This window comes from Molossus molossus, unplaced genomic scaffold, assembly GCF_014108415.1.
Source record: "Molossus molossus isolate mMolMol1 unplaced genomic scaffold, mMolMol1.p scaffold_m16_p_18, whole genome shotgun sequence".
NCBI lineage: Eukaryota > Metazoa > Chordata > Mammalia > Chiroptera > Molossidae > Molossus > Molossus molossus.
Window position 1 is genome coordinate 59,765,967 of NW_023425353.1, and position 12,730 is coordinate 59,778,696.

Below are 12,730 nucleotides of genomic sequence, written 5' to 3' on the forward strand. Positions count from 1 at the left end.
AATTTGGTCGTTGTACCAGGAGTTTCTCTTGGGGCTACACCTACGCCAGTCATGGTGTTAACCACAGCACTAAGCCACCAGTTTACTTTAGGGGATTAGGACCTTTATCCAGAACCTCTCCCTTCCTGGAATTAGACATCCAGGAAGCCAAAAGTCATCAGAAAAATACTGTGGGTTTGGATTCAGAGCAAACAGAGGCAAATTGCCTTGAGCTATTTTTGCCCCAGGGTTGTCTTATTAAATATTTGTCACAGCAGGGAGCTCCCACAGATAAAAATTGTCCACTTTTTTCAGGTTCAAGTTCCTTCTGGCTGGAAGGTGCCAGATACGTCCTCAGTGTTGCCTCTTGAGCTCACCAAGGATTTGGGCTTTTGTTGGCCACCAGCCCTTTACTCTATACCATTTTGGCTACAGTCAAGTCTTATTTTATCCACGGAGCTATTTTGTCTAAGATGTGTTTGTATATATGGTGATCTCATTCATCATACGTCGAGTTATTAGGAAACTCAATGTTCTGCCAAGACTCATTAGTCTTTAGTTCCAAGGGACCTCTCAGATGGATGAAATCTACCCTGGCTCTCCTTCCAGCCCTTAGCACAGTGCATTGGTAATATAGTTTATATTTCCCCCACTTTTCTCAGTTTCTCTTAATTCATATCTCTATCTTTCAAAACACATGGGTGAAAATCAACTGGTCTCAGTGATAATCGCGCCCCCACCCCACCCCCAATCAGGTCCCTGCAATCAAGACCATTTGTATATAGGAACCTCTTCATCTTATAAAGGCCAAAACAAGTATTGGTTGAAGATTTTCATTTATGAAAAAATCTGAGGATAGCCCCGGCCAGTGTGCCTCAGTTGGCTGGGCGACATCGCGTGCAGTGGGGTTGCTGGTTGATTACTGGTCAGGGCACATGCCTGGGTTCCACGCTCGATCCCCAGTAGGGGGCGTGCAGGAGGCTCCTATCCATGTTCTCCTCTTACCTCGATGTGTCTTTCTCTCTCCCTCTCTAAAAATTAATTTTAAAATATCTTTTTTTTTTTTTTTTTAAATCTGAGGATAAAGTAGCTAAAGTATATTGGAAAAAACATACTGTACTTAGGAGCTGGATGAGGAGCGTGTTATGTGGCAGAGGGTGGAGATGAAGGAAGAGGAAGGACAGGTATTTCGTGAACAGGCATGACTTCATGTACCTGCCTTCCCTTCCATCATGCGGTCTTCCCACGTGACCAAGGGTCTCAGGTTCTGGATTTGTGCCCCAGCTCTGTCCCTTTTTACTTGTACGGCCTTGAATAAACTACAGCTTTCCTTGTTGAAAAAGTCACGATAATATGTACTTCAGCCCTGGCCAGTTCGGCTCAGTGGTTAGAGTGTCAGCCTGCGGACCAAAGAATCATGGGTTCGATTCTGGTCAAGGGCATGTACTTCGGTTGTGGTTCGTCCCCAGCCCTGGCCGGGGTCGTGCAAGAGGCAACCAGTGGATGTGTCCCTCTCATGTCAATGTTTCTCTCTCTCTCCCTCCTCCCTCCCACTCTATCTGAAGGTAAATGGAAAAATATCCTCAGGTGAGGATTAAAAAAAAAATACTTCAGTGAGGAATTAATGGAAAAGAGTATTAGGACTTCACATATAGCAAAGCAGTGTATATAAGTCAGGTATTATAGTGGGACATGCTGTTTTAAACTCAAATATGGCACAAAAAAAAAGGTAAAGTTCATTGCGGCCTAAAGTAATTTTAGAAGCTTTATCGGAAGCACTGGGTGGTCTGTAAGGGAAGGCCTGCAGAGTCCCCCGGGAGTGACGGGCACACTCGGGAAAGGGGGCGAGCATGGCGAGGGTCAGGGCAGTGGCGGGCACAGGGCTTGGCATCAGTGGTACCGCTGGAGCAGGTGGCAGAACCTAGGAAAAGGTTTCAAGTGGTGGCAACAAGGAGAGGAAAAGGACAAACGTGAATGTCGAGAGGCTTTGCTTGGGAAAACTAGCAGGACTCAGTGACTGGCTTAATGGTGATGAACGACCGGAGGACGGAAGGACGCTGGAGATGAGCCCAGTGACAGCGGGATGGAGGGCATCCCTGACGGAAACGGCTGAGGGGGAAGCACCATGGGGAAGACACCGAGTGTGGTTGAGACAAGCTGAGTTTAGGTAGTAGGACTCTAGCCCAAAGGTATGGCGGCATTTCCACCTGCAGTCACACTGGGGACAGGAAAAAGACCCAACACTGTTTTAAGAAGCTCAGAATACTCTAGAGGACCTCGTCCTACATTCCTCGGAGGGGAGCAAATGGACGCTGGCCTCCACTCTGGAACCATTCATCACTGCTGAGTTTAGGAGAAAACCGTCTGACTTCCGCCAGGAACACATCTTTGCCTCGTTGCAGTGACTAAGGGGAGAGCAGGCTCTAAGACGAAAGCGAGGATGCATGAGCCACGCTGTCTCTCCCAGGAACTCACGTCGGGTGAACCAGTCGTGGAGAAAGTGGCACCTGGCCAGGCTGGGGCATGCATGTTCGGTTTCCTTTCTGTCTCCCATTCTACTTGCAGAGCTTTCAAGCAGGATCAAGTATAACTCTCCGAGTGGCATTTCCTCATCTGAGGCAGAGCCACGGCCTACATGTCCACTCCTCTACTCCAACATTCGGGCTGATACAGGAGTGAACCAGAGTCATCACCAGATGTCACTGTTGCTCATGAACTAGACATAGGTTACTTCTTTGGGGACGGCAGGATCTTGAATGCGAAAAAACAAACCCTACTTATTCCAGTTAATTCAACGAAGACTTATTGAACACCTTATGAGCCGGTGCTGTGGATGAAAGGTTTCCAAGCCCTCACAGACTACTGGAGAGAGGCGCAGGAGCAGTCACACCCCAGCGCTTCAGTAACAGGCAAGAGTGAGCCAAGGAATCGAACCCTCAGTGAAAAGTCAGCATACGGTCTCCTCACCGTAGGACAGCATTTCCTCAGGGAGGCCCTCTGGCTCCAACCCTGGATTAGGCCCCCAGCCAGATGTTCCTGCTGCACCCTACACCTAGTATGCACCATGCTTTTGGCAATCACTTATTTAACGCCAGCTTTCCCTGCTAGGCTGTGTTGAGGGCAGGGCCCATGTAGCTCCTGTGCTGTTGCATCCCCAAGCTCCATAAGGGTAACAGCAACGATCCACTGAGTTTACTAATTGGCAGGTGCTATGCTAAGCCTTTGCATTTGCCATTGCACGTTCACCTAGTCCTCCACCCTTCTTCAGACAAGCAACCCCTCATTTTCTCTTGATCACATGATGTTTACTACCATCTCATCACCCCATTCTTGCTTTTCTCTCTGTCCACTGGCATTTGTCTAGATCAGTTTCTCCCAAATTAGTGTTTATTTTCACAAAATCTATAATATACTCATCATCTATTAAAATGACAATTTTCTGAAACTTGTTCCCAAGTTTGTTCTTCTACAGAAGGCTTATCCTTCGTGAAACAACTGATAGGACTGCCTACAAGCATTTCCTATAACTTATATTGGAAGCTGACTAAAGTTCCCAAGTAGTAGCTCCTTTTTTAAATCATTTTCTCATAGGCCCATATAATGATCTGTAAGATAAATAGGGCCATAGAAACTACCTGGACCAATTTCTCACTTCACAGTTAGGAGAAGACTGAGAAAACATTGATTTGGTCCAGGTTATACAGTCAGTGGTGAGCCAAGATCACGCTATAACTTCTTGTCTGATTTTATTTATGACATAAATAAAACTAATGCAACCACTCCAGCATTAATTTCACAAAGGCCAACATTTCAAGTCTCTAACACCTGCTGGCATCTACCACTTGACTACACAGGTTCCAGTCCCAGACCTCCAGCCTGCTCTAGTGAGCTTGGGTTAGTTACTTAAACTATTCACGCCTCAGTCTCCTCCTCTGTGAAATAATAACTCCTAACGCTTAGGGTTGTCAGGACACTTAAATGACATTATACTTGAAAAGTGCTTATAGCAGGGTGTAGCACACAGCAAATGCTCAATAAATGTTAGCCATCATTCCTGTTTGGTAGATATTCTTTAACCGTGGTTCCTACCAAAGGTACAAAACGCTCTCCCTTGTTTCTGGGAACTTAATTCTTATGCTATTTTGAGAAATAATTGATTTTTCCAAATTGAAATAAATACAAGACATTTGATGTGTTCGCTTATTTTAATAACACTACATTTACCATGTTATCACCATGGAATGTAAATTTGGGTTAGAATTTCACAAGTGCAATAAAAGCCTTCTGTAGTACACAAAAGTTTGTGTATATGTCTGACCAGAGCTTGCTTTTAAATCATCACTCACTTCCATTATAGGCAATTTGTTTAGTTTAACATTTATGATTCCTACAGAGAAAATGAACAGATTGCACATATTTAAAAACTGTTTTTCATGACCTTTGCGTTAGTACTTAAAATACATATTTTTATTTCAAGATGACATTTAAAAACTATCTAATATAACAGCAGCAAAAATATAATTCTGCAATTACAAAAGAACTAAACTGGGATCCATAATACAAGTGTGATTCTAAAATAAATACTACCTTCTAGCAGCTGTTATTAGCATTTTAGGTCTGGTTTAAACATACACACACACACGTTCAGTTGTGGGGAGGCTTGTAACGTTATACGCCATGTACTTGTTCTGAAAGGGTTAAGAGCCAACCAGCCCTGTTTAAAAACTGAAGTACTCATTCAGTCCACAAGGCAGGCAGGAATAAATTAACTGGGCAAATAGGATTCCTACATAACATCAAACGCATGTGATATTCTGCAGCAAGTGAGTACTTTAGGATTGGCAAGTTGTCTTCTTTAGCACTAATTTCACCAGAAGAATTTAACAAGGTGGACATTTTATCATTTAAAAGTGACATGTTTCTTATGTGCTAATCTGACTCCCCTGAATGACCTAGCTAGTAAACTAGTCATTAGTAATTCAGTCACCTGCAAATTAAACCTGCAAGAAAGGAAGCCAATATTCAAATTACCATGTAATTGTCTCACCCACTCAAACGATTTATTTTCAACATAACATATAACCTCAATATGAGATGTCTAACGATAGCAAACATCACCAACAAGACCAAGACAGCATCTCTTCTTCTAAGGTTTAGGTTTTGCCCAGAATTCCTTATACATAGAGTAGCCCATACCTAAAGAAAAAGAATACTGGTTAAGCATTTAAATATTGTTTTCAACTTAAGAAAATAAAAAACAGTTCATTAAATAACTAAAAGTAGCACCTTTGCTATCATGCAATCTTTACAAGGGGAACAAGACCCAAGGTTGCTTACACTCCTGCCTTCTTGAAACGATTTACGTTTCTAAAATTCTTTTTATAATTTTCCAAGTAGCTTGAGGAAACTATAGGCCAGTATGACTAGCTCAGACTGTTCAATATTTATCTGGCAACTTTAAAAGGCGTTGTTCTGTCCAACCGGTGTGGCTCAATGGTTGAGCATCAACCCGTGCACCAAGAGGTCGCCAGTTCACCCTGGCTGGTTTGGCTCAGCGGTTAGAGCGGCCGCCTGCGGTCCAGAGAGACCCAGGTTTGGTTCCCACTAAGGGCGTGTACCTCGGATGCAATTTGTTCCCGGCCCTGGTTGGTCGTGCAGGTGGTAGCCACTCGATGTGTCCCTTTCACATCGATGTTTCTCTCTCTCTCTCTCTCTCTCTCCCTTCCACTCTACCTGAACAAAAAATCGAAGAATGTCCTTGGGTGAGGATTAAAAAAAAAAAAGAGGTCGCCAGTTCGATTCCCGGTCAGAGCACATGCCCAGGTTATGGCCAAATCCCCAGTGAGGGGCATGCAGGAGGCGGCCAATTGATAGATGTTTCTATCGTTCCCTTTCCCCTCCTCTCTCTATAAAATCAATAAAGAAAAAGAAAAGGCTCTTGCTACATAATACCAGATAAAGCCAATGAATCATAAAGCCAATGCAAACATGTAATACCTACACTTAAAAAAACCCTTTCAACCTTCAACTCAATAAAACAGCAATCATATGTCTCTCCCAGATAATGGATCTTACTTCCAATCCTATATGCATATCTAGACTCTTCAGTGAAATTATAAACTCAGTGATGGATAGGATTGTCTTTCTTCCTTTAAAACCTTAGTAAGCCCTGGCCGGTTTGGCTCAGCAGTTAGAGCATTGGCCCATGGGTTTGATTCTGGTCAAGGGCATGTACCTTGGTTGCAGTTCATCCCCGGTCCTAGTGGGGGTCATGTGGGAGGCAACCAGTTGATGTGGCTCTATCACATCGATGTTTCTCTGTCTCTCCCTCCCTCTCTCTCACTCCATCTGATAATAGGTAGAAAAATATCCTCAGGTGAGGAATAAGTAAATAAATAAAATAAAATAAAACCTTAGTAAGATATATATAGGGTGGGGAAAGTATAGGGTTACAGTTGTGAGTACATGAAACAGAGTTTATTCTTTTATTATTTATTATTATATTATTTTGCATATGAACTGTAAACCTACTTTTGCCCCATCCTATATCATAATTTGTAAAATTATGTCACTACTTGAACTATTTTTTATTAGTTTACTTTTCCAAGAAAATAAATATAAGTGATATTGAAAACTGCTTCAAAGTTAGCTAAAAGTATGTACCTCGTTTTATTAACAAAGAAATTCATAAATGGGGAACCACAAATTTAAAATTTCCTGGAGGAACCTACCAAGAGTCATTGCTCCCACAACAAAGCCTTGGGCTGCCACGCGCATGTGGATCAGGTGGATGGACATTTTAGTATTCCCCCTGCTCTTCAATTTATATAATCCATATGCAACGATTGCTGCAAAACCCGCCATTCCTGAGAAACAAACAGTCGCAATTATGTCAGATACATGGGGGCAGGGAACCAAGATGATTTTACCATCAATCAATGTACTTTCTACCATTTTTATACAAATGCTATGAGACCAATAATTAGCTAACACACACATTATGTTTTTAATCCCCCCGAACTAAAATTCCAAAGATGGTCACAAAAAGTAGCTGATTCATAAAGTCAAGATCTTTAAAATGTGGGCTTGTGAAGCCAGTAGATAAATTTCTTTGAGAGAGCCAGGGGAACTCATCCTTTCTGTCCTCCTTCCCTCTCTGAAGGGAATCAACTGATATAACAGAGACTGTAATAAACATTAACTGTGAGTAGAATAGCATTTTTAAAAAGTCTCATGAGTCCTTCCTGCACATCACCGAGAGACTAAGGACTGTCTTGGGGTCCCCCAACACATGCACTGAAATAAAAGTCAATAAAACAAGAAGTCTAAATACACAGAAGAATTTTTATAATGAGAGTTATATCATGCCAATACCAGCATATTTCAAGCATACATGAAAGAATATTTGAAAATAATGCTTATGGATGTGCTTGATGAATGAGTCAATCACATGTCGATTGTGTTACAGCATATAACAGATTATCAGAATGTCAAAGTCAAACTCACCAATAGGGACAAATGGTGCCTCTCTAGCTTTTCGGATAAATTTAGATCCTTGACCTTCATCATATGAAGAAAGAGAAACGTCTGTGTCGGTTGACATAGTGATTGAAGAATCTTCCTGAAAGAGAAGTTAGTTCCATGAGGTTTTGCAATTAAAAGCAACTAGAATATTAAATGATTGGATGTACTAAAAATAATCTTAACTTCCATAAAAACCTGGTATATGCTATCCACAAACTATAAAAAATGTTTTCAGAAGTTTCTCCATATAACCAGTTCCTTTTTAGCACAACATTGTTGATAACAGTGAATTTTTAAATTACTTTGTCAATTAAAATAGCAGCTATTAATTTTCTGACTGTCTTTGTCTTTTTTTAATTTATTTTTTGGTTAATCCTCACCCAAGGATGTTTCTTCATTGATTTTTAGATAGACTGGGAGGGAGGGAGGGAGGAAGAGAGAGAGAAACATTGATGTGAGAGATACACATCAATCTGTTGCCACCTGCACAACTCTGACTGGGGCCAGGGATTGAATCTTCAACCCAGGTATGTTCGGTCCGAAGGCCGATGCTCTAATCACTGAGCAAGACCAGTCAGGGCTTCATGCTTTTTATTTTATTTATTCTCCTTTACTAATTTTTAGGGAGAGAGGAATGGAGAAGGAGAGAGAGAGAGATGGAAACATCGATTGGCCACCTTCAGCATGTCCCCCACTGGGGACCGGGCCCACAACCTGGGCATGTGCTCCAACTGGGAATTGAACCAGCGACCTCTTGATGCATGGGTCAACATTCAACTACTGAGCCACAGTGGCCAGGCAGGGCTTCATCCTTTTTAAAAAAACTTTATTTTTTCTTCATCCTTAATCAACTTGACAACTTTAAATTATGCAAGCCAAAACAATACTCCTTATTGCCACTTTAATGTCATGTAGAAAATCCTACTAAGCACTTTTAAGTGTGCTTTTAACTACAACTAACTTATTTACTCCAACATGCTACCTGGCTTCAGTTCTTGCCTCTGAATCATTTCCAACCTGTTACACTAATCTCTATTATTGATGGTGGCTGTCTGTGGGGAAGATTACAGTTATTATGAATAGCCAAATTTCTACTTGGCTCATCATTTACATCTTTTAAGGACAAAGCTTTTAAATACTATTGCTAGAAATGTCTCCTTTTAAACATAACTTATGTTCAACTGAACTAATATAGACTTTTCGTTTTTTATGATTTAGGGTTATAATTTTTAACTATATTACAGCATAAAAATCAAACTATTCTCAGGGTCTTCTTAATAAAAGAATATCTCCTAAGCTTTAGCTCTGTCTTCTTTTACATATTTTATATTCCCTGGGCTTCCCTCTTAAAATTCTCTACTTTCTTTTATAATATTATTCCTTTAAATGATGTTTTTAAAAAGGCAAGATACTAGCCTGATCATACAAATAAGGGGGCAGAAAAAAAGATTCATGTTGATTATCACAGGGACTAAAGGCTCCATTTCCCCATTTCAATTATCTTCCTTTACATAGGAAGTTAACAGGTGTTTCATCACAATGACAAATTCAATTTCACCTTAGTCACAGTAACTATGTTTACACTTCTTCATGAGCTGATTTGAACTGCCCATAAACATTACCCACAGATAAAATAAGTGAGTCAAATACTGTATGTAAGTGCACAAGCCTCTGATTGGTGTCAATTAAAATAATGTCAAAAGTCAACTGCCTATCCCACTATACATGTAAAATCTTACCTTCACTTCTGGGTGTTTCATGCGCATCACACTCCCTTCGATAAGCAGCTCTCAGTCAATAGTTTGCTATTCAAGGGTTATTAGTAATAGCTAAGGCCCTCACAGAAAACCCAAATCTAGAGGTGCAGCTTACTCCTTAGTTTGAAAAGTGAAATAATCCCTCCAGGCCCTCATCACTCCACTGGAAGGAGTTGATTCCGTCATCTGACAGAGAAGACAACCTTAATCCAGAGGAGTTTTGCAGTATCACAGAGCTAAATAAAAGAAAGATTAGAACTAGACTTTTTCTCCTTTTTTGTACTCTATTACCTGCTAATTGAATAAACCCCTACTTACTGAGCTTTTTATTACTATAAACAAGGTTAAACAAGCCCAAAGTTCAGGATGCTTACTACATTATCTGAAGAGATATCACATAAACACAAACAATTTGTGGTCAAAAATTAGAGTTTTAAAAAAAGAGACATGACAGGGTGTGATCACTTGCCAATAGCATAACAGAGACGAAATGGAATTTAGAGTGTTCTATCTTTTAGCTAAAGTAGGTTTGGGAAGTTTCACAGAGATATTTGAGAATGGCCTTCAAGAAACCACATAAATGGATTAGATGGAAATTAAACATTAGATTTATTTTAGGCTAGTATGTTTATTAGTTGCCTTCATAACTAACCATAAACTTCTCAAAGGCATAACTCTTATCATAAATTTTCCTTCCACCTCACTTGCAAAACCCACATTCAAATCACATAAAATATCTCATAGATGATCTCTATGCCTCCAAACCTTTGCACAAACTGATTCTTCTGTTTAACACTTTTCCCTTTCCATCTCCTTCATATACTCTCTTTCCTGGCTAACACCTCCCACTTTTCAGGTTCTTATCTTAATTGACCTCCTCTAGAAGGTCTTCTTTGATTTTTTAAGTTTATGAAAAGTGTTTTGGTTATGCAGTCCCATAAAATGTTATGTTTTCTCTATCATAACTTTCTTATAAATGCCTATTTAATTGTTTCTCTTGCTAGAATCCTTTAAGTCCGGAGGCTACAACCTGCTCTGCTTTTATCTATCTCCATTGCCTGGCACAATGCTCTACATGTAGTAGTACACCACAAAATGTTGAATAAATTTAAAAGTAATATTTTTCAACAACTAAAATTATTCTCAGGTAATTTATTTAGGAATATTTAGTGAAAAAATAACAATTACACACATTGTAGAGTTTAATTGGTAAGAAGACTGCCAAATCATATATACTTAAGTGCTTATTTGTTTTTTAATTCTTATGTTTTGTCTATAAAAGAAGAAATGATAACCTCAGTAAGTCTTGGTTTCTTACAACCACAAGAGACAAAACTGTTATATATCACAATCCACTTTTAAAATCTAGCACATTTGCCCTGGCCGGTTTGGCTCAGCAGTTAGAGCGGCAGCCCTGGGACCAGTGAGTTGCAGGTTCCATTCCACTCAAGGGATTGTACCTGGGTTGCAGTTAGTTCCTGGCCCTGGTTTGGGTGTGTGGGAAGCAACCAACGGATGTGTCCCTTTCATGTTGTTTTTTCTCTCTCTCTCTCTCCCTCCCACTCTATCTAAAGATAAATGGAAAAATATCCTCTGGTGAGGATTAAAAAAAAAAAAAAAAAATCTAGCACCTTCTTTTGCAGATATAAAATCGTGTTTTCTTCCTTTGCCTTTACATATTCCTAAACTAAGAAGTCATTTAGGAACTGTCTTTAAAAACAAGAAAGTAGGTAGTTTTTCCTCTACACTCTAACATCTGAGTCACTACAAATGTCCAAGAGGCAATGGAACAAAAGTTGAACAGGTGCAAAAGAGAAGCACCAGTAACCAGATATTCAGAGCCAGCATAAAAAACCACGAATTATTCTGTACACCGAGTTAAGATGCAAATAACTGAAAACCTTTCCAAATGCAAAGGAACCTAAACAGGCAGAAAGGAAGATGAGCTGCCCGGCATCAGGTGATGCAACAGGCTTAAGGACCGTCACAGCCTGTCATTTTGGTCTCAGGAACCACCATTTAACAGCAATGATCTCAAATTTTGATTTTACATCAGTCACCTGCAGGCTTGTTTAAAAATGGCTGCCAAGGCCCCAGCCTGAAGATTCTGACTCAGAGGGTCTGGAGCAGGGCCCCAGGAGTGTGCGTCTGCAGAACCCTCCCCGGCCGGGCTCTGGTGCACACGGAAGTTAAAAGAAGCCCTGGTACACAGGACTCAAACAGGTTCGTCATGCTGGGCCCTGTTCCTTCAACCTGTCACAACTTTTCATCCCAACCGGTCCTGCTCGAACGTGCCTTTGGTAGGGATTACCCTGAAAAGGGAAAGAGATGCTTCCACACCGGTAATAAAAAGAGAAGGGCGAGCAACACTGCCGAGTCGTTTGGGCTGCTCCCATTTCTAAACCCAGGCTCTGTTTTGTAATCTCGAACCGGAAGAGGTGTAAATTCCGTCACAGATGCTTGAGACCTGCGGCGTCACCTTCCTGGGGCAGGAGAGGGTCGCCGAGGGTGGGAGGAAACACGGGGTCGGGAAGAAGGGGGAGCGGGGACTGGAAGGTCATGTGGTTTACGCCCTCCCCTCAACCTTTCCACCTTCCTCCCCTTTCTCTTCCTGTGACCTTGTCAGGACTCCATGGCCGGAGCGCTCGGCCTCCCGATCCCTCCTCACCCACCGCCCGGCCCCGCTCTCAAGCCTCCGCGCGCCGGGTCCGCTGCGCCCCCCGGCCCTCTACGTGTCATTCATTACTGTCCCGTCCGTGAGTCTTCCCTCTCCGCCACGTTTCACTGCACAAGCGTTTGCCTCATCTCCGCGTTGGCGCCGTGTCCCCTCCCCCGACAGGGCGCCAGGCCTTGTCTCTGGACCCCCAACCTCTATGAACCACGCGGTCCAGCCAGAGCCCCACCAACTACACCTCGTCCCCTTCACCCTAGGCCTCGCCCCGCTCCCAGCCTCGTGGCCCCCCTTTCCCGAGGTGCTCTCGGCCCAGCCAACGCGACCCCACGTCCTCCCGCCCCAGGTCGGGCGTCCCCCACTCCCAGTGCCTATTCACACTTCACTTACGGGAAACAACAGGACTTCTCAAACCCCAACCAGCTCTGGACCCCGCCCGCGCGCGCCGTCGGGTCAGCTTCTCCCGCCCCGCCCACAGCCGGCTCCAGCCAATCAGGAGGTCGGTGCCTGCCCGGTGGGTGCGTGCGTGTGCGCGGTGGGTGGAGCGGCCCGGAGCGGGTCACCGATTGGCTAGGACGCTGCGCCGCGGCTCCGAGCCCCGGGCTCTGGCTTGGGGATTTCGTCAGAGCTGAGCGCTCGGCGTGTGGGCTCTGTGCGAGGGCGCTCCGGGCCCGCTGGCTCCCGGCCCCGCGGTGCTGCGGATTTCTCTCGCCCTTTCTCCCTGGGGGGCGGCAGTGAGCCGTGCGAACGCCGTGTGCGGAGCGCAGCCGGGCGGTGCTGGGGATGCGGCCCTTCGGTC

General features: G+C 43.0%; 1 protein-coding gene across 1 annotated transcript; it reads right to left on the bottom strand.

Moving 5' to 3' along the window:
• Positions 1–4,165: 4,165 nt before the first annotated feature.
• Positions 4,166–12,389, bottom strand: HIGD1A (HIG1 hypoxia inducible domain family member 1A). The gene is made up of 4 exons (XM_036267465.1): positions 12,322–12,389; positions 7,486–7,600; positions 6,711–6,845; positions 4,166–5,175 (listed from the first exon to the last, which is right to left on the bottom strand). Exons 2-4 carry the CDS (start codon positions 7,580–7,582, stop codon positions 5,126–5,128), a joined length of 282 nt encoding a protein of 93 aa, XP_036123358.1. The 5' UTR covers positions 7,583–7,600; positions 12,322–12,389; the 3' UTR covers positions 4,166–5,125.
• Between the last annotated feature and the right edge of the window lie 341 nt (positions 12,390–12,730).

Bases quoted from the DNA above. Each gene is read 5' to 3' on its own strand.
- HIGD1A (XM_036267465.1), bottom strand. From the start codon at position 7,582: ATGTCAACCGACACAGACGTTTCTCTTTCTTCATATGATGAAGGTCAA. The intron at 6,846-7,485 runs GTGAGTTTGACT...TTTGTTTCTCAG, and splicing joins GGCACCATTTGTCCCTATTG to GAATGGCGGGTTTTGCAGCA. The intron at 5,176-6,710 runs GTAGGTTCCTCC...CTTTTTCTTTAG, and splicing joins TGTGGGAGCAATGACTCTTG to GTATGGGCTACTCTATGTAT.